Below are 25,581 nucleotides of genomic sequence, written 5' to 3' on the forward strand. Positions count from 1 at the left end.
CTGTCACGACATGGAGGCAGTTTTAAAAAATATGGTAAAAGCATATTTTTGTAAAAGTTACATACTACATAGCTTTAATGACTTGCACATGTTTAATTTGTCAGCATCTGAGCCCAACCTGAAGGTGAAGAACAAGCTGAAGGACCACCTGAAAACACGAAAGAGTCCACTCACCCGCAAGGAAAGCGCCCCGCCCACCATCAAGCACCGAGCATCGGACGTGCTAGGTAAACCCCGCACAGGCAAATGCAGCAGAGGGAGCGCATCATGCCACATTGCTGCTTTAATCTGCGAGTTTGATGAAGATTTGTTTATCTTATACGTAACTGATGATCAGATCTCCAACTCAGCTGCTGTGTGCGTGGGTGTGTGTGTGGGTGTGTGTGTGTGTGTTTCACTAGACTCTTCCCCCAGCAGCAGCAGCACTCCGGTCTCTGGCTGTAGTTCTCCTAATGACAGTCTGCCCAATGAGAATGGACTGCTGCCCTCTGCAGGCGGGCCTCTGCATGAGGTTAGCAAAAACTTCATTAAAAATATCAAACATTCCCAATGATTTATACCAAGCTGCTGTGTTTTTAGGGTTTTCACAGATTTGATAGGAAACTGATTCAAAGATATGCCAATATTTTAAGTTGTTGATAGAAGAAGAAAAACTAAAATATGAAGATGAATTAATGAGCTTTTGTGGAACAAAGGTTGGGAGCCATTAGGGTTGATGGGTCAATGCACATGAAGACTTTTTTAAAATTAGGATAAAACTATGACCCACTAATTAAAATCTTATCACAAAAATGTCATATACAACATTCTATTAAAAGTATTCATCTTTTAAAAATCAAGCTTCCTACTTTTCCCTTTAATTTCATGGGAAATATGACCCGTAAACACGGAAGCAGACCTTAGTGTACCCAAACCTGCTTTTAATTACAATACTTAAAACTCAGCTGAACACAGAGTTTCAAAAAAAAGAGTGATCTAATTTGTGTTTTTATTGCTGGAAATAGACAAAATGTTTTTCCGTTTTTTTCAGCTGATTCCAAAATAAATTTTGAATGTGGCGGCCTTCTGTTTTTATAAATAAGAAAAATATTAAGTTTTGGATATAGAAAGCTTTACACATTCCTTTCCTATGAAAAATATATTTTATTTGTTTGTTCATTTATTTTATGGTAGGTTTACTGTTTAATAAAATTGATTAATTTGTGAATTTAATTTTTTTAAAATGTTGGGATTTTTTGGTCTGCAATTACTGTCTTGTTGAGGATTTTGGTCAATGTTACAAAACGTTTGAACATCTCTGATCTAGAATCTTCACACTGGCTCATTTTTAAGTGTCAAAGCCAGAAAAAAAAGTAAACATACCTTGATTGAGGTGAGAAGCTTCTCTGCAAACATTAACTTTGTCAGGACTTTGAGTAATGACATGTTTAAAGCAGCGACACAGGAGCTTGTTTGTCAGCTGGTTGCGCATAATTCATTTAATCATGGAAAGTCGGCCTCTGTTACACCTGCCTCACTGTTTGACTCATGGGCTGCCGTGTCGGGTGTCGGGTCGGTTAAATCAGAGACGGAGGTTTTCATCAGCCTGCACTGCCAGTCCTCAGACTACTGAATACTAACTACTGAACAACTCTGGAGATATTGTCAGGACAAACTGTCCGCCTTGTGAACAGATAAAAAATAAAGTAAATGCAGTATTAATCATGTTAAAAAGAAGTGTTGAGTTCATGTTGATTACTTTAGCAGTACCTCTTTGGTGTTGCCAGGCTCAGAAGTTGCTGCTCAGAGATGGGACCTTGTCTAACTTCACCATCCAGAATCCATCCACTCTGCCCACCATCACACTGGGACTGCCAGTCAACCCCAGGGTAAGCGCATGTTTGGTTTATGTAGCCTTTATTCAGATTACCTCCTTCTTTTATCATTTATTGCAATAAATTTCTTAAAATGATAAGAATTTTGATTTATCGTTATCACAATAAATTCCAGTTAATGTTTGAAATTCCTCAAAACTGTCAGGATTGTTAGTTTTACTATTTTAAACATGCTTTTTTTAAATGAAAGTTTGTATAGATGTCAATACAGTTTAAAATATGTGTGCTGTCATGTGGTCAGAGTCATACAGTTCCCTAAGAAAGAAGCAATAAATAGTTATTATCACATTAATTGTGACCATAACAGTACCACACATTATTGTGATAAAACTTTAAGTCCATATATGCCAACCCTAACAGCACCTTTCACACGTAAGATGGAGATCGAAAAGGATAAATGTGTTGGAAAGTACAGTGGAGGATCTGTAGTTCTGTGGGCCTGTTTTTCTCCCAGTCCTTGGAACATGGTTTAAAGCTTCAGTATGTAACTTTTATAAACAACATGGCTTTCACATATTTGTTAATATATAGATGTAGTTGGAAACTAGCAATCAGAGCGTGGAGGAGGGTGTTAGAGCTGTCAATCATCCTCATGTATGCTGCTACATGTCGTAATGGTGGGAGACCATTTAGCATTCATCTGCTGACATCGAGGCCATGCTAACTAGCTAACTAGTGAACCAGCTGTAGTGTAGCAGAAAGCAAGGGGGAAGGTCTGAGCAGCATGTACACAACCATGATTTGCGTGACGAAGACCCTCCTCCTTGCTCTAATTGGTTGTTTTTGACCTAGCAGTTTATTTCTGGAAGAGCTCCATCTTTTATAGATTATCTGTCTCATATTATACTGTCACAACATGGTGATAGTTTTAACAAATATGTAAAAAGAAAAAAAAAAAACCAAACAAAAAAACATGTTTTTTATTAAAGGTTCATAATTCAGGTTTATATATACGCATGGTTCCCAAGACACTTTGAAACAAAAATAGATGTAGATTTGTTTTGGTGCCCTCTGCTCATGATATTTAACAGGATAATAATTCAAAACATCTGGCCTAATAAACATAGTCAGAGATTTCCCTCTCTGTATTTTCCAACGTATTGCAAGTTTTACAGTTCAGGTGATTTAGTAAAAACGTAACTCTCATTTTTTTCAGGGTAACATTCATAACTGAATTAGTTTTTGCTCGTCTTCATCTGGGATTTTAATAAGTGTGGAGGATGTTGTGTTTATGTGCGTTGGCTGTGCAGCAGTAAAGCCCGTCCTTGAACTGTCATTGAAAATCTCATTGTAGCTCATAAATACATATGAAACTTAGCTCTCCAATATCTTGTTTTTGAAAAGGGAAGTCGACGGGTTGACGGGAGCATTGTTGATGTTGTTAAACTCACTGAGGGTTTTTTTTTTGTTGTACGTTTTTTTTTAATCAGCTCATTGTTGCAGGCTTTGTGATCTAGTCAGTTTTTACCTCTAGCTCCAGTCAGTGCTGAACTCTAGGTTTCTGTTCTGTGTTTCAGGCTGAGGTGGAGCTCTCCTCGCTGAAGGTCAGCCATATTCCCGTGGTCACTGCCGGGGGCTCGCCTGTCTTCCTGCCGCTCAGCAGAGACGACCAGGCGGGCCAGATGAACCCACACCTGCCTGTCATCATCCTGGAGCCTTCTGGACTCATGCATACTCTGGGTGGTGAGACAAACACACTCACACACACCTATTTGTTGACACCTCTGGTAAAGATATGTAGATTCCTTAAAAGCTCTTGTTACTGTAACAGTTCATTTAAGATGTCTTGTTGTTTTTAGGGTTCATATTCATGTCTCAGAACAGAACCAGGTCACACGTTCTTTGCGGCCATTTGATGCTTTCATGAGTTATCTTGTTTTTGTTCGCCTCAGTGTTTATGTCTTCAGTGGCAACAGGTTCCTGTAAAAATATATCGTTTCACTGCAATATTTTTCTGGGTTGGATCATTATGAAGAAAGAAAGATATTTATTAGTTATCCTTACTCCATATTTGTTTGTTGCCTTCCTTTTCTGTTTTTCCTCCATCCCTCAAGTCCTTCTTTCCTGCTGTTCTTCCTTCCTTCCTTCTTTTTTTCATTCCTTTTGTTGTTCTACCTCCATTACATCTCTGCTCTTCCTTCTTTCTTTGTGCCTTTCATTTTCTTTCTCTCTTTCTTTCTTCCTTCCTTCCTTCTTTGCTTCTTTCTTTCCTTTCTTCCTGTTTCTCCAAATCAAACCCACTATAGAATCATCCACCATAATTTCATAGTGAACATTACTATTTAATATATTAAAGTGAACATAAGGTTCACAAACTCAGGATAGGTAATAGTACAAAGTAAGAAAAGACTTACATGGAAACTAGTTTGTACTTTTTCTCTCATCTTTCTCGAACAACTTCTCGGCATATAGCTAGCATCTGATAGTTGTCATGGCGATTCAGTGACCTTCAAGATCCCCGTCCATGCTGCAGTTCTCTTCCTGTCATCCTGTTCAGACTTTCTTTTTCTCCAATAGTTTAGTTTCTGAGCTGAGCGGCTGCTCCTTTATCCTGACATGCAGATCAGCAGTACATCTGCAGCACTTTAACTCTGGGCTAAATATGAATCTTTTATGCATTTTTAATGTGAAGCCATGTTTCTAAAATAAGAGATCATTTTTATTTTAAGGCTTTTTACACATCAGTCCCAGGGCTGCCTAAATATTAGTCTGTATCTTTATTTCATACACTTCCTCAAACGCATCTCAAGCTGCAAAGCTTTGCAACCTCAGTTGCAGAAGTCGCATAATAAATGAGCTATTTTATTCTCACTTCTAGTTCCATTTTTAACTTGTGCATCTATGATTTGTAAATGGACTGTTTCCACAAAGTTTCACTTTCTGACAAGTTAGAGCATCACCAACTGCTTACCTTTGAAAATGTTTCTCCTACAGCAAATAACATCTGAATTAATACACCCATCTTAAAATTCTTTAAACTGAATTAATAGGTTGTCAAATTATATGCTGTAAAATTCATAAAGTAATTTTATGAATTACTTTAAAAACTGCAACTGTAGGTGCAGTTTTGCACATATATGTGCTAATCTGATCCATATTGCATAAATTTGCCATTTTCCTCTCTCCACTTGCCTCTCAACAGTGCCGGGCCTCGACCCCGTCCCTTTGCAGTTCGCGCCACAGTTAGACCGTCTGTCTCCAGGGGGCGTTCAGGCCCACAAGCCGCTGAGCAGAACCCGCTCGGAACCCCTTCCTCAGAGCCCCCGGGCCCTCCACAACCATCTCCTCCAGCAGCAGCACAACGCGCAGCTGCTGGAGAGGCTCAAGCAGCAGACGCACCTGGGAAAGGTACCGACACATTCTGAGCCACGTTTCATAAAATCTGTTCAAGAAAAAATACAAAGTCCTACCAAGTAGTTTTGGTCTGGTTTCTAGTGCAAACATATCATTACAGATGAAACAAGACAAAACTAACTTAGAAGTAGATTTTCAGCAAGAAATGTGAGCTTGTTTTAAGTCAATAATTCATACTATGGATGAAAAAGTTTTAGTTATATGTGAAATAATTTGACTGGGGAACTGTATTTTTCATCACTATCAAGGAATTATTGACTTAAACTCACTTTTTTTGCTGAAAAGTTACTTATAAGTTAGCTTTGTCTCATTTCAAGTGTACTAAGTCTAGAAACTAGACCAAAAATACTTGGTAGAATTTTGTGGTTTTGCAGTGTATAAAGGATTTATGTAGGACCCTGAATTATTTAATGTTTTATCAACCACAGAGTTCTGTGTGTTTTATATGTATATGCAGCATGTTTATGGTTGATTAACATAAAGTGGAGTGAAAAGAAAATATGTTTTTAAATAAAAATATATATGAGTTAATATATTCAGCCTTTTCTAAGTCAGTGCTCTGTAGAATCACGTTCTGCTGCAGTTTTAGAGCTTTTTGCTGCGTAATCTTTGCAAAATGGTTCAGAATCTATCAGACTGGGAGGAATAGTGTCTCTAAACAGGAGTATTTCTTTGTAAGTATGTCAAGATTTAATGGTTATCAATACTTTCAGTTGAAGTTTAAAAGCGTTACAAATCTTTTTATTTTAAAATAAAAAATTCAAAAGTTATAAAATATGAGTTTAAATCCTGCTTTTGTTGGTGTTATAACAGAACTTTAACAGACATGTTACATATGTTTGCATATAGAGTTTCTGCAAGTTTCATCAACTCAAATTTCATACCTTTTAAGACAATTATGAATAAAATCTAAGACCTGCACCATGTCAGGAATATACAAAAGAAACAGCCTTAAATATTCAGTGAGAAGTGCTGTGCTGTGCTGTGTTGTGTATGCTTTTAAAAAATAATAAGCAACATTCAGGATGTTCTGACAATCTTAAGGTTGCAGTTTTAAATCTGTGCACCTCAGTTTCAGTTTCACATGTAGTTTCACTGCTATGTTTTTAGCACTACAGCGATGACTCCAGTGTGACAGTTGATTAAAAAAAATAAAATAAAAATACAGTTTCATTATTATTAGTAGTACATCAGAGGTGTACTTTCCCACAAAAATGTGATTTAGTTCTCCCCTCTGTCTCTTAATTCATCGTCTTTTTCACATCCTGAATGATCTCGGCGTTCCATCTGTCTGCAGCTGATGTCCAAGTCCAGCGAGAAGCCCAGACTGCATCAGATCCCATCTGAGGATATGGATTCTGAGGATGGCGGTGGAGCTTCACCCACGGAGACCAGCTACCAGAGCAGAGTGCGGGCGGAGTCACTGAGGGAGGCGGAGCCAACCGGATCCAAAGCCCAAGAGCAAATCAACCTACAGCATGCTCTCATACTCAACCAGGTTTGGGGGAAAAAATCACAAACATTCCTCCACAGAGAGTTCAGAAGAAGCAGGCAGATCGTCTGCTGTTTATCTTTAGTCCTCTAGATGGCGACATAACTCTTTAAAAAGCAGATTCTCTGTTGTGTCTCTCCTTGACGCTGCTCTGTGTCTTTCCCTCCGACCAGTCGTTGCTATATGAACAGCAGAAGCAGCTGCAGCAGATGCATCAGCAGATGGAAACCCTGGCTGTGCCTGTGTTCCGCGGCGGCGGGCCGGCCTGCGGGCCTGGCGTTCATCGGGCGCTGTCGCGTACACGCTCGTTGCCGGCCTCCACCTCGCTCACTCCGCCTGAGAACACCCTGAGCCTGACGCCGCAGGACACTGTCAGCAAACCCCGCTTCACCACCGGTGAGTCACGTGTCCCAAAGGTGCTGACGTAAATATGAGAGGACACAAATCTCATTTCTCTTCAGCAGGGGCGTCACTAGATTTTAAGGAAAAGAGGGGCTCAGCCCCCAGGAGGCAAACAGGATAGTACATTTCTCAAACAGCAACCAAATGGACAAATTCCACTTTTAAAATAATGTTCAGGGTAATAAAAACATCTTCTACATCAAAATATGACTGTAAATAACCAATCACTATAATGAAATTATTTCCTAGTAAACATTGGTAAGATAATTAGAATATTTTTGTGGCTCTGCTAGCATTTGTGCAAAATGTCATGCTTTCAAGCAATACAGTCCATATTTTACACCAACCTCACAGACTATTATTCTATGAACTAAAATAATATTAGAGTTGAAAATAATAGTTGATTTAATTATATATAATCATATTGAGGTGGCTGTTGTTTCAACCTTCCAGACCTCTCAGGTCTTCTGGTTCTGTAGAAGCAGCATTCAGCTTCTATGCACCACTAATCTGGAACAAACATCCAGAAAACTGAAAAACAGCTGAAACACTGAGTATCTTTAAATCTAAACTAAAAACCCACCTGCTTAGTGTTGCTTTGAATCCTAATAAATGAAACATTGACCAACATGTTTGTTACTGGTTTTCTCATTTAGTTACTGTATGATGTTTTTATCACTTTTTATTTTGTGTTTTTAAGATGTAAAGCACTTTGACCTGCCTTGCTGCTGAAATTAGATACTCAAATAAGGTTGATTGATATTTTAACTCATATTCTGGCCACATTATAGTAAATTTGTTGACAGGTAGGATACAGATAAGCCTGTCACAATAAGCAAAAAATCAGTTGATCATTTATCACATTTTTGCTTATGTGATAAATCAAAGTTAGCTCATTAATTTCCAGTCACACAATTGTTTATTTTCCTTATGAGTCTCATTCACTTCCAAATGGACCGGATGACAAAAGGCGTCACTCCGATGCTTAACTGGCAGTTTTGGTTGTTTTTCATAATGATTAATATTTTTTGAAGGATGATTTTGTTTATTGAGACTATATAGTCCATTTTATTAATGCTTTCCATTGTGAGTGACTTTATTACTATTTTATTTATTGTTTTTGTTTATTTGAGATATTTAAAAGTTCTAGTGTTAAGTGTTGTTTAAAAATTTTATTGATCTTTGAGAAAATCTACTTGACATTATAGTGTCGTTTTTTGCAATAATTTCTGGAGCAATTGATTGTTCAGAAAAAGTTATTTTGACAGGCCCAAATTTACTACTGCACACATTAAATTTGCCTTTACATGCTTGACTGAGTTTGTTAAGCTATTGATGTATTTCATTTTGCTGTTCTGGTGCAGAATCATAAGTCAGTACATTTTTGTCTATATTAACCCCCCCCCAAAAAACATTTAAAGTCAATTTAGCCACAGTTTTTCTGTATCGGATCAGTATCAACGAATGCTGAACCTCAGATATCGGCATTGGTATCAGAAATCAAATGCATCCCTATTTGTAACACTTTTAATTTTCATAATATCTGAATATTCCTTGTTTTAAACATCAGACAGGGTAGATGTAAATATAGGATTCTTTTTGGAAGTGACAGAATTTTTTAAAAAGATTTTCTGTACAGTGATAAGATTTTTACTTCAGGCCTGGACCTTTCCTGGATATGAGTGTATTGAACATGTTACTGAATATTAATCATTATTTTGTTGTCTATTTTTCGTTTTCTTCAGGGCTGGTTTATGACTCTCAGATGCTAAAACACCAATGCACATGTGGAGACAACAGCAGTCACCCAGAGCATGCTGGGAGAATACAGAGCATCTGGTCACGACTGCAAGAGAGAGGCCTGAGAGGGCAGTGTGAGGTAAAACACACACTCATACTCACAGTTAGCATTTAAGGAATGACTTTGCAGGGTACTGTGTACAAATATCTGTGTTCTACCACTTCCCCCTCCTTGTAGAATTTAATGTAAATCTGCAGAGTTTTCAGAGAAGCCTTCATGTTTTGCTCTTGCAGAGTATCCGCGGTCGGAAGGCCAACCTAGAGGAGCTGCAGTCAGTCCACACGGAGCGCCACGTGTTGCTTTACGGCACAAACCCCCTCAACAGGCTGAAACTGGACAACCGCAAACTGGCTGGTAGGTCACGCCCTGCACCAATAGATCCAAACGTTTTAGAAATGTGTTCTCTATTCAGAGCCATCAAATCTACATTGAAGATAAAATATGCTAAAAATAGATTCAACTGTTTCTGTAATGCAGGAATTCTCTCGCAAAGGATGTTTGTCATGTTGCCATGCGGCGGAGTCGGGGTAAGAGGAAACGCTCATCTTTTAGTAGAAGCTGCTTAATACGTCCAGATTGTTGTTTTGATGAAAGGTGATATTGTTTTAAAGAAAGACGGAAAAAATGAGCAAAAGAAAGATGACAGGAAAGACATCAAAGTGAGAAAGAAAGCAAGTGGACTTGGTCCTCCTGACAGCCTGTGTCGAATCGTGACAGTTCAGACTAATGAAAGCAGCATGTCCGTGACCAGCGATGAAAAATATGCTTTGGATTTTTATTGTCAGCCAGATGGACAGAAAAGGAGAAAACAAAAATAGAATTATGGAATGTGGAAACATAAAATGATGACATTAAAGGTATAATTTAATTTTTTTGTGTGTGTCTAAATGTTGATATGTTTGTTGTGATGGACAGGTGGACAATGACACCATCTGGAATGAGTCACATACTTCCACAGCATCACGCATGGCGGCGGGCAGCGTCGTTGAGCTGTCATTCAGGGTGGCCAAAGGAGAGCTCAAGGTCAGAAACCAGAGAGCAGCCGTACTAAACCGTTGCTGAAGTCGGATAAAAATGTTTCCTTCAGTTACAATTAATGTTGAAACTTGATGTAAAGTACATCTACAATCCAGATTAAGGCATGGATTACCTGCTCTGCTATGTATTTTTTCTGTTTGTTGAACATAAAATAACTGTAGCAGAACAATAAGCAGGAGGAAGCAGCAGTTACAATCCAATCAGAATCAGTGTCCTTCAATGTAAAATTAGCCTATAAATTTGGACGGATGATATGAAATTAACATTTTATTGCCTTTGTTTAGTTTTAATATGCATGCTTTTATGGAATCAAAGTAGAGAAAATTATAGTTTAAACACAAAATTAACAATCATAGCCATTTATTTTTATCATCAGAAGTCACATTTCTTTCCAGGATAAATGTTTTTCCCATTAAGGACACAATAGATGCCCGTTTTTAATTTGCACATATATTAATTTACTTCTTTGCAGGAGCTAGGTTGTTTAGTGGAAGAACAAGTTTGTCACTGGTAGAAAGAATCACATCTGTTTTTGCCATGACTACTTCAGGTGATCTTAATTGTTCATAAAAGATTTGTTTTACTGTTAGTAGTAAAGAATATTACAGATGGAAAACTAAAACAAATCATTTAATATTAGATTTGATATGGCAGGTTAGAATGCATCATGCTAACAGTAGCATCATAATTAATGAGACGCAGGTTAACACGTCTTTATCTGCTGCACAGAACGGCTTTGCTGTGGTCAGACCGCCAGGACATCACGCCGACCCCTCCAACCCAATGTGAGTGTGAATATATGCTCTGTGTTTTATACAACCACAGTAAATGTACTTTTTTTTCTTTCTTGTCGTTTATGCAGCACCACTCTTTCTTTTGTTGTTGTTCATTTATGGGGTTTTTTTCTTTGAAAACCTTTTTTGGAATACTCTTTATTTGTTTTGAGACTATTTTCAACAACTTTTCCTTTGAAAATACTACAAAACCATTTCTTAGTAATAGAAACTTGACAAAGCAATAGAAACCAATGCAATAAACCTTTAGGTAATATTTTGAGAAATGTGTCTGTGATCAGAATTTACAGAAGTGAATGTAAGATATTACTAATTTTAGCAGGGCCTTATGACAACAGTCCATCTAATTTAGGCTTAGAATATTGCTTTGATAAAAAAATATGGATATTAGATATATTCATCTTTTTATGCATTTTATAATTTATGTTTGGCTTTAAAACCAACAAACCATAATTTATTTCTAATTTTTAATCTTCCCTTGATCTGATCCAATTTTACATTTCAATCAAGAAAAAGTCATATATTTAATTTCTTTAATTTTCCAATAAAACTGATTCTGTACCATCTATTACTAACAACGTCTTAATAAAAACATTTTAATGCTTTCATCAAACATGAATTATAAAAATAATCAAACAAGCAAAAGGAAATAGTAACACAAATTAGTTCATAATTTTAGGATTTCTGTTCTAACTAAGCTTGTTATTTTTCATGTTTTTATTTAGCTTTTAATTTTCTGTGTTTGTGTTTTAGGGGTTTCTGTTATTTTAACTCTGTTGCCATAGCTGCCAAGCAGCTCCAGCAGAAGCTCAATGTCAGCAAGATCCTCATCGTCGACTGGGTGAGATGTCGCCCAGTTTTAACTCTGTCAGCAAAGCCTTAATAAAAATTTATATCCTCTCTGTGTTTTATTTATTTAATTAGTGGATATTCTTTCTATAGGATGTTCACCATGGTAACGGCACCCAGGAGGTGTTCTACAGCGACCCCAGCGTTCTGTACATTTCACTTCATCGCTATGATGACGCAAACTTCTTCCCTGGCAGCGGTTCACCAACAGAGGTTGGGTGAAAATCGGTCGTATCTTTAGTGAAAAGCAAAGCGTCAGAGAAACACTGGGTCTGACTCTGTTTTCTGGGTTTTAGGTTGGTTCTGGAGCCGGTGAGGGCTTCAATGTGAACATAGCCTGGACCGGAGGCTTGGAGCCACCCATGGGAGATGCTGAGTATCTTGCTGCGTTCAGGTACAAGCGGCTCCTTTTTGTTTCACCGCAACTCACTGAAACAAGGGACATTTATCTCAGTTAATTGGTTTGACATTTTTATTGATTAGCACTAGAATCATCCACACAAGCCTTAATTAGAAAATTTCCCCTCGTTTCCTTCACACCGAGCCACAACAAACAGCCTGGCCGATCACCGTCTTGGCTCCACATTGTCTCTGACGCACTTCTGGCGTAATTCAGAATATTTGTCATTTGGAGAGCATGTGTTGGCTGCTCCCTGGTTTTTCCAGCAGCCTCAGATGTTATGCTGTAACTACTCTCCAGGTCTCGTTTTTGATAGACTGCGGATGTCTGACTTCCTGATGGTGGGTTGGGTAATTGTCATTGGTGGGTGTTTAGCACCAATAAAGATTCAGTCGTGTGGTCGTTTTGGTCGTCTGCGATATTAAACCTCGAGGAAACATGGGGAAACTGTGTTGTTATGGGAAAAAGGGCTGCAGCAGAGAGTTGACAGACACACACCTGCTTACTTGTTTTCGCATAGAAACAAACCAAATCCACTTTTCTATGATTCTTCTAAGGAATGGATCAAAATGAATAGAAAACAGTTGAATGTCTGCTGACAATCTGCTTGAAATGTGTCGATCCTGTAGATGTAATAGCTTTTATATTACTCTTAAAGCTAGTTTTAAGAAAAACTGAACCGTATTCTGTTAAGACTGACCCTGTTTAGTATGAACCTGACCGCTGGCGTTTCTGCTGACTGCACCGGTAGAAAGATAGAGATGTTCAGTGTGACGGCGTTCCCACTCTAGAGTGTTTCTGAGACAAAGCAGGTCATGTTTAATGACAGTAAACAATAAGTGTCCAGTTTTTAGACACGTTGCATGTTATTGTTTACATCCAAAAATTATGCACACGGGCATAACGCCGGAGGGAAAAAAGCCAATTTTTTAACATGCTAACCGTAACTGCGCTGCCTCTGTAGAACAATTTCGTTACCTAAATGAAATCTGTACATGTGGCTATTACTAATGTATCGCAGTATCCCACAGCAAACGGAAGGATAACTCAAAACCACTCGTATTCTTTTTCTCTCGTTCTCTGGGTCGGATGTGCTACACATAGGCCTGTTACCATAGCAACCAACTGACAAAAGTTTCACTAGCGTATCAGTGTTCAACACCAAAAAGACACACAAACATTTACTGCACAAAGAACAGAAAAATCCGTTACAGTATTTTCAGGCTCTGCGTTTATTTTGCAATTATTAATAAGTGATGGTATGATCACAGCGATGGCTGATTAGCTAATTTAAACACCTGCTCTTCTGATGTTCTGCTAGAGAGTAGAGTTGTGGCTCACTTTTGTTTTAATTGAAAAGAAACTGAATTCAGTAGCACATCTGCATGTTAAGGTTGTCAAAGTCAAGCTAGCATAACTGACGCACTTCCCTCTCCCTCACTATTTTTTTAATTACAACTTTTTATCTACCTGTGAAATTGTGATACCCTTGACGTTGTTTTCCAGTTGTCGTAGTGTTGACAATTAGCAGCAACACATTGTGTCCCTTTTTCTTTTATATATGATACACACATTTAAGATTTGGCGTGTTATATTGACAACTTCACGGCTAAAACCAGTGCTAGCTAATCATCATCAGTGAGCAGCTTTTTGCCCTCCTGTTGGAGGATGGACTTCCACCCTAGTCTCAACCTTGTAGCTGCAAACAGATTTCCTCCTGGAATTGCCCTGTATTTAGTTTATAGCATTTAATCATAACACACTTAGTTACAGTTTAAGATTTTAAGATATGCATTCTGATCTTCAAAGTATATTTATTGTGCTAGACCCTAACAAGGTGCTTTAAAGTCCCCTAACTCTTCACCACCACTTCTTAGAGCCGGTTTGTAGCATACAACGCTTTCAAACATTTTATGGTTTGAATGAAAAAAAATCTTTACCAAAATGTGTTTTACAAGGAAAAGTTTGTGTGCATTCATGCTTGAAAGAGGCTGCTTTGCTGCCTTTTCACCGTTTCCCTGCACTCCTGCCTCCCCACCCCCTCAGTTTCCATCACGCCAAGCCTCGCCAATAACCGGCACGTTCTCCCCCTTCCTGTCCTCTCTCCTTATTGATCTTTAATAAGCATCCCCTCCTCTCCTTTAACCTCACCCCTCCCTGTTCCCATCAGGATGCCTGTAGTTACGCACTCTGGGGGGACTGTGCTAGTTTTTAATGGGCCTACAGAGGAGGTGGGGTTGGTTTTTTTGCGGTTTACTGTTGTTTACGAGAGCGAGTGAAGAGTGGGCTCATGCTCTTTGCTTCAAGGAATCCTTGTGGGAATCAAAATCTTTCTGTGTTTGTACGATTTGTGTTTACGTTTCTATGCAAATTCTGAAACTCGTTTGTACTTTTTGACTCTTTGCATCCTCTGAGCTCATGTTGTCCGTTTGCACGGTGGTATGAAGGGGAAGGGAGGTCTACTTAGTCCCCAGGCAGAATAATGAAAGTAAATGGATCCCAGATGGACTGATTTTCCTCTCTCTCTTTCTGTGTCCAATGACGTGAAGAGAGTGACAAGCCTCTAATGGGAAACAGACCCGTGTTCCGCGGCTTTGAACTTCACCGACCTGCAGCGTGGGGCTGCATTAGTCGAGCCTCTTTCCACCTCTTAGCCCCAATGTGGTTTTTAATTTTTTTTTTCCTCGTAACAACAACAGCGTTGAGGAAATATGCATCGTGCATAAGAGCTGACAGCAAACCCACTCCGTCAAGCGGACCTGTCTCACAGGCGCTGCAGCTCGTCCAACAGAGAAACAATAGTCCTTTGTCAACGCAGTTTGAGCTGCTGAGTTTGGGATCTGCCACAGTTTGTGTCACTTGTCAAGTTAATGAGTCTTTACATTGGATCATAAGTATTTGTTATCTTTATGAGGCTGTCCAGGTAAAATGCTGATAAATCAGAAGATATAGCTTTATTTATATGTCTTTTATTTATATCATTATTTACTGTTGAGCTGACTTACAGTTGAAGAGACTCATTGTAGTTGTAGCTTTTCAATTAGGCACATAATAACTCCTTTAATGTGTTTATATTCTTCATTCTTAAATTGTTCTCCCACAACACTTCACTTTAATCTAATGCCTTATTTACACTGAGTGGTACAACATGTGTCGGATCCGTACGGACTTACAATAGTTTGGATTTTTTCATCATAGTTTAGTTTTATTTCATTGTGGCCTCTTTTGTCTTAATTAGATAGCTTTAATTAGTTTTTAGAGTGTGTTTGCTAGTTTTTATTAGTTATTTTTAGTTAAATAGTGTTTAGTTTTAGTTTAGTTTTTATTAGTCACAGTAATAGTTTTAGATTGTTTTAGTTTTAGATACTTTGCTTTATTTTTACGTGCAGAATTCAAAAAGGTCAAAGTATTCTTTTTATTTTGTATACATTGAGTTGGGTCATGAACACTCAACAGAAGATCTCATTGTGAAGAAGCGTATTAAATTATCAACTGACCCGTGTTTTCTCACAACTTTTGCTGCCGCCATTTTGCGACTGGGAGGATTATGGAGTGCCATAATTTGCCAACAGCTGACGTAAACTGCTTGTGCAGGGGGGGAAAAAATCTATTTTACATCAGTTCAAAAGGCTAATATATGGACTCATAAACAAGAAAATGAAGAAGATTACATCTATAACTTTTGTATGTTTAAGTTAATTTTATAAATGCACAATATAATTCCAGTTAGTGATAGTTTTTCCCTATTGATTGACGTTATTTATTTCAGTTAAAAATGTGGTCCGGCGTATTCAGGAGAGTATTTCCACCGCCATTGGACTCTCAATGGGTAGACGGAAAATTGAAGTTAAATATACAGATTAAAAGTAATTTATTATGTGAATTGCCATCTAGTTTGAAGCTCCTAACCAGCAAAAACATGAGTATTTTTTTTCAACTTCCTGTATCTCCACAACTCTCTATGTAATAACAGCACCACATGCTGGCAAAAACAAAAACTACAACCAGTAGATAGAATCAAAGCAAAACAGGATTTACAAAGTACATGTCACAGATGCCCCGTTTTCATATACATTTACAACTGAATGTGGCCTGAAATGCTGTGATAGGGGGCACTACTTTGTCTGTTTCAATAGAAACAAACAAAATAGAGTACAGACCCGGGCCATACCGCTCAGTGGATACGAGGCGTAAATGTTAGAAATACATAAAAGTACTGCAATAGTTACTCCTGTTTTACATTTATTTGAAAAGATTGACTGTTTAAATATTTGAAATACATTTTGTTTTGAAGAAAGTAATGGTCCCTCTATTATTTTTATCTTCTACCTTGTAGAACATCTTTCTATTCTTGAGACTAGATAAATATACTCACTGAAGTGCTTACACCCATGAGCTTTAAGGTCTTTCTATCTGAGGGTAGAACAAGGCAAAGCAGTGCATGATTGTGAACCTGTCCAAAGATAATTGTGCGTTTGCAATAAAGGAGGTACTTAGATGATTTCTAAAAGTTTTTATGATGAGTGCGGCTTGTATTCACCCCTCATGAGTTAGCACTTTGTTAAAATCACATTTTGCTGCTGTTGCAGCTGCAAGAGGCAGAAAAACTGGCAGGACCACGTTTCACCATGGGGATGCTGTGTTTATTGTAATCTGCATTGTTATTTGGGAAACCCTTTCAACCTTCTCTTGTATAAAGACCACATTTGTGAAGTGCACAATTAAGTTGTTTTGTTTATGCTGGCTTCAAATTACACATGTGCACTTGGATTAAGTAATAAAGTGGCTTCCAAAGTCAATTTGTTGCACAGAATTTTTATTTAAAGATATCAAAGTAAAGGATGCTATGAACAAATGAATGATGAACTTAGATTTATTCAATTTTGATGAACATTTTGATAAAATTCTCTTTCCACTTTAGAAATATGCTCTACTTCGTGATGATCAATGCCAAAAACATTGAACGTTGTGGTCATAATCAGACAAAATGTAAAGGTAGAATTAGGCCTGTTTCAATAAACAGTAACAGAATTGATCGCATGAAAAATTAAAATGAGTTTAGTAATTTCAATTTTCATGATTTATGTTTGTTTCCTGTCGTCTCTTTCTTTTATAAACTGGATGATAAAAGTCTTCAGTTTGGTGCTTTGGTCTCAACTTGCCCTTTTTCTGAATAACAATTTCATTTAGAGACTTCATAATTTATTTTATTTGTTGTTTCTGTTGTTTTTGTTTATTTATTTTGGATATTTAAAATGTCGTCCTGTTCCAGTGTTAAATGTTTGTTAGAATTGAAAGTTTATGGATCTTTGAGAATCCGTTCTTGCACTTTTATGAGATTATTATGTCATAATATTATAATAATTGAAAATGGTAAAAAAACAAAACAATGTTATCGTTTATTGTAATAACGTCAATTTATCATCAAGCAAAATTGGTTATCGTTACAGGCCAGGGTAGAATTCTTTATTCCTATGATTCCTTTAGTAAAAATTACTCCGATAGTACACTAATATTACATAAAAACAACAATGCAATCAAACAACATGGTGCAAACATTGTATTTACTTTTTATTAGTTGAAAAGGCCAAAAATAAAACAAGGCGTCCTCAAATTCTTTAGAACAGGATTTAATGTTGAAGTTAGGAACCTTTTGGGTTGGTGCTAGCATCATCCTGTCTTTGCTCCATGGGGTGACGGATCACCTGTTTGTGTCCCTGCAGGTCTGTGGTGATGCCCATCGCTCAGGAATTCTCTCCAGATGTGGTTTTGGTGTCGGCCGGGTTTGACGCAGCTGAGGGAAACCCTGCTCCTCTGGGCGGGTACAAAGTCTCTGCCAAGTGTAAGCACAGCTCTCCAACCACAGCCAGTGTGGTCTTGTCTTCTTTGAAACTTGAATTGCCTGATATTTATTACAGTCCTTGGGACAAAATTGATAGTTGCGTCTCGTGTCCAGTGTGGGGCAAAGAGCAGGACCACATCTCACCTCATTTATTATGTGGTTAATTCATAGTTTAACTTTGTTGCTATGCCACCATGTATGAAACATACATTTTTATTTATAACGTCTGAGACATGGTGGTAACATTAATTAAGCAAGACACTGCAAACATGAAAGCTCTGGTGTACTTTCTATTTGAAACTAAAGAGGCAGTATCATGTAAAGTTTACTTTTTTAAGCTTAACATCATGTTATAATGTTATTCCCTCATCAAAAACATACCTCTTAATCTCCATGACAACCATTCAACTAAAAAAAGAAAAAAAAACAAAAAACGCCAGTCAGCTCCTTCAGACTAGCCAGCTGCAATTAGCAAACTCCTGATGAGCTCATTAAGTGAGTTACTTCTCAGAACGCTGGTAAAAAAGTTGTTGTGATGACTTTCTGAAGACAGAGTTTTAGAAAGAACAAGAGCTTCTTAAAGAGACAGAGACCTAATTTAAAGGCGTTAAATTTCTACGTCATATTTCTTTTATAACAACTGAAGGTAACAGAACTACTTAATTGTGCTACAAACTGATTCTATGTTGTTGGAAAACACTTGAAGTGGCTCCTTTCATCGCAACTTTAGCTTTCTCACTGTTTCCGTAACAGTTTTTGTAGCTGTTGGTGTTGTAACTATAGCTCACCTGCCAGCCTTACTGCTCCTCATGTTTGAGCTAAGCCATTCCTCCTGTGAATGTTTCTGTGTTTGCTTCAGGCTTTGGCTTCCTGACCCGCCAGCTCATGTCCCTCGCTGGAGGCCGTCTGATTCTGGCCCTTGAGGGAGGTCATGACCTCACAGCCATCTGTGACGCCTCTGAAGCCTGCGTCAGTGAACTACTGGGTATACAGGTAAGGCATCCTGGGTAATTTAATTTTTTTAAAGTAACTAACTTATGTCCTAAAACTACTTTTTTAGGTCTAGTGCAGTGATGTAAGTATGCTGCTATTTTCTCTGATTTAACAGATTTTTTTCTGTCGTGGCTTTGTCTGTGTCTTGCAGGATGCAATGTCAGAGGATGTTCTGCTCCAAAAACCCAACGCCAACGCAGTGCGCTCCCTCCAGACTGTGATAGAAATACAAAGTGAGCAGCAGCAACACTTTAACTTTAACTTATCCACTCTCTGCCTTTTTCTTGCATTAACAATTAACAGCTGCCCCTTCGTTTAAAGCAGGAGTGTTCAAAGTGAGGCCTGGGGGCCATCTACAGTCCCTGACCTGATTTTAAAAATTTAATAAACTATGACATATAGAGTTAAAATCTACCTATAAGATGTTAGGTTCAGCACAAAGTATCTTCTCATTTACTTACACTACGACGTTTACATTGGTGCACCTAAATCTGCTGTTAATTGTTGTTTTGAAATGTATCTCAATACAACAAGTCTTTTCAAATAAAGACTGACCTAGAACCTGTGTTTATTGCTGAGAATAGACAACATATTTTTTTCTGATTTCTTCAGTTAAACCTGAAACACGAAGAGTGAATTCTGCAAGTCATCGACTCGATGTAATCTCCTGAGTTTCCTTCGATAGAAACTTTAATAACCTACTTTGAATAATTAATTGAGCTTACTGTTTAATAACGAGGATCAACTGAAATGTATGTGTGATTAAATTTAAAGGACTTTGTTGTAAATGCCATCAGACCACATTTGTTGTGAATTGGCGCTATATAAATTAACTGAATTTGAATTGTTACATGAACTAATAAGCAAACTAATATTTAACTGCCTTTCATTGAATAAGGAAGAACCATTTGAAGTTTTGGATCTGTAATCCCATTCCTACAAAAGAAAATCTGATTAGTTTATTTGTTTAATTGAAATAGTTCATGCTTTGTTCACTGGTGAGTAGGTCCCAAAAAATCAACATTTTTGTTGATTTTAGTTTGTAAAAATTATATATTTGAGTACTTTTAAGCTGACGATTTTGACAAAAAGTTTGGGCACTTCTACTTTAAAGGATGAGTTAACACTGAGATGTGTGTGTGTGCGTGTTCGTGCTGCAGGTCAGTACTGGCAGAGTGTGAAGGCCCACAGCGGATCGGTGGGCAGGTCGTACGCTGCCGCTCAGAGTAAGGACTGCGAGGAGACGGACGCCGTAAACGCTTTGGCCTCGCTCTCTGTGGGAGTCATCTCCAACAAGAGGTACACATTCCTCCCAACACACCAAAAACACACTCACACACAATGCCATCCAACTAACACGCGCTGATTCCCTCCAGGCTCCTGGACGAGCCGATGGATCACGAAAGCAACTCCATGTAGGAAAACTCGCAGAAATTCAAGAAAAACATGTGCCTCAACAACCATGGGTTCTCCATGGCGCTGTCTGGGTTTTTTGCAATGCCACTGAGCCCTTCCCCTTCCTCCTCACACCAGTTAGCCTTCTTCACACTCAACCACACCAGCCGACACACAAGATCGAACCTCAGAGCTGGTAACCACTTGTAGCACTACCTGCAGCTGAGAAACCTTGGGAAACCTCACCAAAGAGCAATACAAGTTCACTCTGACAGACTCCTCATCTCTCCTGACTGACAGCCACTCAAAGAGCTATGGAACACAAAAAAATAAATAAATAAACAGTTTTGGAGATCAGCTGGGATTCTCCTTGAAGCACTGTGCACCAGCAGCTGATTTGATGCCTTAACTTCACCCTCGTGTTTTTTTTTTCTTTGTAAAGCCCCAGCATCAGGTTTCACAGTGAGGAGGACTTCACATGTGAGAGCTGGAGCAAATGCTGAGCAAACGCTGAGCAAACGCTGACCAAACGGGACGATGAATGGACACACCGCGTCGGATGCCCGACCGGTCAATACACGACAGCATCGCAACGAAGACGGCGACAAAGAGAAGCGTGCTGAGACAGTTTAACCACTAGACCATGACGGTAAAGAACTCAAGGAAAGAGAGTGAATGAAGACACAAAATGGACAACTGTGGTTTTTAGGGGGAAAAAAAGGACAATTGTCCTTTGTTGTTTTATTGCACTGTTCAGTCCTTAATGTGAACCATAAGAAATTCCAAAGCTCTGGGATCACACAATTCCTCTTTGTAGTTTTTTTCCCCGAAAATTTGGATAAAATAGTGTTTGTTATATTGTTTCCAAATTCTTTTTTTCTCCTTTCTCACTCTTTTTATGCTGGCCGAAATACTGTAGAGTTGTATTTCCTGCCAACCAAACCATAAAAGTAGGCAAGAATATCTTTTTTCACTGCTGTTCAGCGTCTTATTCTGTCTTGCATACAGACATAAAACTCATTCCGACATGTACAAAGCAAAGACAAACTGTTATTGTACCACTAGTATTGAATGCTATATGTTGATGTTTTATTTTTGAGACTAAAGGCGTGATCATTCCACCCTGGCACCACTGAAGACTATATTGTATTGTTCTATATAAGCAGTACTGTTGAAGCACTTATGATGACTAGAGATGCACCGATCAGATTTCTGTGGCCAATTTCCGATATCCAGTTTTATGTAAAGCTCCCACCTACTAATGTCAATGTGACCCAATTTCTGTTTAAAACCTCTTTTATTAGTTTTGAAATATTTTGTGCATTCAGTACAGCAAAGCAAGACAAAATCAGCAAACGCAAGCAGACATGTTGGCTGCAAGATCTAAAGGACCAACCACAAAAACCCCAAAAATGAAAGCATAGTGTTGACATGACATTGCTGACGTTGGGACCATAAATAAATCTCTAAAGTCTTTAAACAAAGGGTTATATAAGATGATACTGAAATGGAATATGGAGGCATAAACTTTGTAGATGAGGTTCTGTGAAACAATGAACTAGAAAAGCATCAACACTTTCAGTCAATCTGTACGGCCGACCCCGGGTGTTTCCTGGGGTTAAGGACCATGAACACATGAGACGCCTTCTAAACATGCCTATAGCTGCCTATTTTAATAACTGAAACATCAAATATATCGTAATGTACATCATATAATATACATCGGAAACCATCTTAGAAGCTAATATTGCAGTCCTCCTTATTTCCACCCTTTGGGGTTTCATCCAATTAGCATCACAAAAAAGAAATGCAACTCCTGGATCGGCTGTTACAAAAAACAGCCAATTTCAGCTTCCCAAGCTTCTTCTTCTTTTGAATATATTGAGTATTATATTCTTGTGAGGAAAAAATTGCATTTAGCTTTGGATGATGGTGCAGGAGGACCTCTTCAGTTGAATCACACTTATCACTCCAGGAGGACGGTGAAGGTAAGCTCAGGTTAGCCTCGGCATAATGAAGCTTCTAGAACCTGTAATTAAAAGCCTGCCTGGGTGAGAGAACACTCGCTGTAATATGGGCTTTTTACTATTTTAAAACAATGACGAAATAATTTCAGAATTGTTATTTAGCTTGTAGCATCCTGTATTAGCAATTAGCATGACTAGCATTGGTAAACAATCAATCCAGCTCCTACTTTTGTTCTTCATTTTTCTTACATTTTAAACACTTCACAGAGATCAGAAGTTGTTAACTTTGAGGATTCTACTCTTAAGAAACAAGTTCCACACCAAAGAGAGTTGTAATTAGCACCAGGTGTGGTGGGGGGATCAAGCTGAACTTGGGAAGATTCCAGCCACAGGCCGATTTTCTGGTGCATCTCTAAACGCAACCCAAAGAAAAATCTGCCTTAAAGCAACCTGCTGCTGTATGGAAGTGACATGAGAACAGGTCTAAACTTTGGAACATAATATTCTAACTTTTGGACTAAGGCTCACGTCACATATACAGTCTTTTCTAAACTTTTTGCTTGTGACTATAATGACTCACTCTGTTTAGATTTTTTTAAGAAACGAGTCTTGTTTTAATTAAGAAAACGGTTTTTGTTTGTTGAAGAAAAACAATGTTGGTAGCTGTATCTCCATGTGAGAATCTTCTGTGTATTTGTAGCAACTCCTCTTATCAAACAGCTACAGTTTACCACAGAAGCTGATGGTGAGCAATCGAATCTGTTCAGGACTTTGCATTCCAAATCTATGGAAAGCAAGATTGTGTTTGTTAGTGTTGTATCACAAAACGGAGATTGTCAGACTTTGTTCTATGCATCCTACGTTGGGTTTGGATGAGTCGTGCTAATGTTGTTTTAGACGAGAGCTCTGGTTGGCTGAGTGTAATTTCTGGATGAAAATGGTTCAAACTTCTCATACTTCTAGACACTAACCTCCTAAAACTTATACTAATTAAAAGCAAATGTGGCTTCATAGTTTCTCTTTGCGATTTTTTTTTACTCAGAAATTCTACTTTTAATCTTTTCTCACAGTTTGACAGTATACTCGGAGTATTGTTTTTTTTATTATTATTATTTTGTTTTTTTAAACTCCTTCCGTGTTTAGAGATGAAGGAGACTTGTACTGAAGGAAATATGGGTTTGTCACTCAGACAGAAAACTGTGCCGGCCTTTTTTACAATCAAATCCTGCAGATTTTCTTCCCAGCAAAGGTTGGACTATTTCTGCAGAACTGAGATAAGTCTGTTTTCTGTCATGGTGAGTCTGGTTGGAATTTGTTCGTAATTTTCTCGGTGGGAGGTGTCAGCATTGAAACAAAGCGCTGCGTCTGTCTCATCCAGCGTGGCCAGCAGCTGCCTGCGTGTCGTCTGTGAGGTAAAATGTTGTCTGTGATTGTGTGTGCACTTCTCATGTGTTTTGTGCATGCGTTGGCAAGTATTAAAGTGTCCGAGTGCGTCCGTCGAATACTGTAAATGACCTTTGTATGATAGTTCCCCCCTTGTATTTGTCTTACGAAGAGGCCGGTTCTGCCTCAGCTCTTCATTCCTTTCATTACTGATGTAATTTGTACATTCTTCTTAAAGAAAGACGCTGTAAATAGAAACTGAGACCAAAATACACGTCACACGTGTGCCTTGACGCATTCAGTAGCATGTGTATTGGTAGTTTTTAAACTAACTGGACTTACAGTAACTTTGTATCTCAAAACATGACATTGAAATCTTTTTCATTCTTACTTAACTTGTATTTTTCATTCACATTTCCTACCATGTGTATGTATAGAAAGATTGTCTATTTTATACTTTTTGCCTTTTCTTGATTAAAAAAATTCTCTGCTCTAAGGCTTATTTTTGTGTTAATTCTTGTACAAACATGCTCTATGCTCTCTGTCTTGACTTACTGCTTTGACTTACACTGTAAACTGTAACACTGTATTTAATTGAAAAAGATTAGTGATTATAACTTGACTTTGGTCAAGGTTTGGTAACACTCGATGTCCAGTGAACCTTTGGGTGTATGGTGAATTAGTGAAGTTGAGTGAATTTATTTTATTTTATTTTTTTACATTGTTATACTAAGCACTTAATTTAAATACACTGAGGGCTTTTTGAGGTAAAAATGTTTTAAAAATTAACTTACTTAATTTGAAGTTATATCAAGGAGTATATGACAGTCAGAATTGGCCAGCAAGGTATCCCACAATGCATTGTGCCAGCAGCAGCTAACCACTTTTTTGTCACAAGAATTAGTTTTAAGATGTTTAAAGTGAAAAGCTTCATTCATGGAATCATCAAGACTGAGTCTCTTTCAGAGCTCAGTCTTATCTGCATATATAGAACTACGAGTGAGTTGTTTGTTGGTCCTCATTAGTACCCCACTCAGCCTACTATTGTGTTTGTTTTACTGGAAAAAGCGAGCAACCGATTTCTGTATTTTTTGTCAAAGTTTGAGTAGAAGAAACAAATAAAAAGCAGGAGCCAGGAACCGTTTCGATCATGTAATTTCTTTTTATGTAAATAGTTTCAAGTTTTAAAAAAGTGCCTTTAGAAATCTTTGGGTTTATCTACATGTACCAAAATTAGGAGAACTAATTAAGGTTCTACAGTGTAGAAGTTTTAAACTGAGTTCAAAAATTTGAAATTTTCAGCAGAGTCAAAAGCTTAAATCTTTTCATCTTCTACTTTATCAGTATTACATTGTGATATTGTGCTCCATCATATGGAAACACTCCCTGACCGTCATCGTTGGAAATGGTTGTTTTTGGAGGATGTTTTGATCCCACTTTTTATTGATGGCAGAGATTTTGGGGTAGAACTGGGAGTCAGCCGTCTCCGTTGGATGAGAAGCAGCGTGACACATGGGTTGCATCATAACACGGGGCTCTTGGTAGCCCTGGCTTGTTCCCTGATTTTCCAAAATGTCCAAAGCAATCAGAAGGGGGATTCATTTCTTTAGAGCAAACAATCTTACACCTGCTTATTAGTGTTCGTCCTGGTATTTTCTGCAGAACTTTGCCCTTTGTGGTTTTTCTATGACTCGGTGGAAGAGCTCAACTATAAGCTGTGCATTTCATGAAATCCAGACTTTGTGGAAAAGAGGCAAGAAGAAAGCCATTGTTAAAAGACAGATGTAAAAGCTCCTGTTTACAGTTTGCTACAAGGCGTATTGGGGGGACATCACCCTGAACAAAATATTCTTTTGGTTAAATGTGGTTGTGGCAGCATCATACTGTGAGATTATGTTTTTTTAGTAAGTAACCAACCTGCTTAACTTTGCGCTGGTGGGGAGCTCTCTCTCAGTAGAAAATCATTTTTTTCTTGTAAAACATTTTCGCTGCCAGTG

At 38.1% G+C, this 25,581-nt stretch overlaps 1 protein-coding gene across 3 annotated transcripts in view; it reads left to right on the forward strand.

Moving 5' to 3' along the window:
- Positions 1-24,082, forward strand: part of hdac7 (histone deacetylase 7) — a 76,491-nt gene extending 52,409 nt beyond the window's left edge. For all 3 annotated transcript variants that reach the window (XM_023331667.1, XM_023331669.1, XM_023331668.1), the window contains exons 8-27: positions 105-227; positions 402-511; positions 1,767-1,868; positions 3,392-3,557; positions 5,017-5,222; positions 6,526-6,726; positions 6,894-7,116; positions 8,868-9,001; positions 9,157-9,277; positions 9,401-9,450; positions 9,839-9,946; positions 10,691-10,746; positions 11,509-11,596; positions 11,698-11,817; positions 11,901-11,998; positions 17,728-17,846; positions 18,706-18,839; positions 18,991-19,072; positions 20,000-20,138; positions 20,216-24,082. In XM_023331667.1, coding sequence (XP_023187435.1) covers positions 105-227; positions 402-511; positions 1,767-1,868; positions 3,392-3,557; positions 5,017-5,222; positions 6,526-6,726; positions 6,894-7,116; positions 8,868-9,001; positions 9,157-9,277; positions 9,401-9,450; positions 9,839-9,946; positions 10,691-10,746; positions 11,509-11,596; positions 11,698-11,817; positions 11,901-11,998; positions 17,728-17,846; positions 18,706-18,839; positions 18,991-19,072; positions 20,000-20,138; positions 20,216-20,258 — 2,423 coding nt within the window. In that variant the 3' untranslated portion in view covers positions 20,259-24,082. The remainder of the gene's footprint in view (positions 1-104; positions 228-401; positions 512-1,766; positions 1,869-3,391; positions 3,558-5,016; positions 5,223-6,525; positions 6,727-6,893; positions 7,117-8,867; positions 9,002-9,156; positions 9,278-9,400; positions 9,451-9,838; positions 9,947-10,690; positions 10,747-11,508; positions 11,597-11,697; positions 11,818-11,900; positions 11,999-17,727; positions 17,847-18,705; positions 18,840-18,990; positions 19,073-19,999; positions 20,139-20,215) is intronic.
- The last annotated feature ends 1,499 nt before the right edge of the window (positions 24,083-25,581 follow it).

Source organism: Xiphophorus maculatus, chromosome 1 (assembly GCF_002775205.1).
Source record: "Xiphophorus maculatus strain JP 163 A chromosome 1, X_maculatus-5.0-male, whole genome shotgun sequence".
In the NCBI taxonomy this organism is placed as follows: domain Eukaryota; kingdom Metazoa; phylum Chordata; class Actinopteri; order Cyprinodontiformes; family Poeciliidae; genus Xiphophorus; species Xiphophorus maculatus.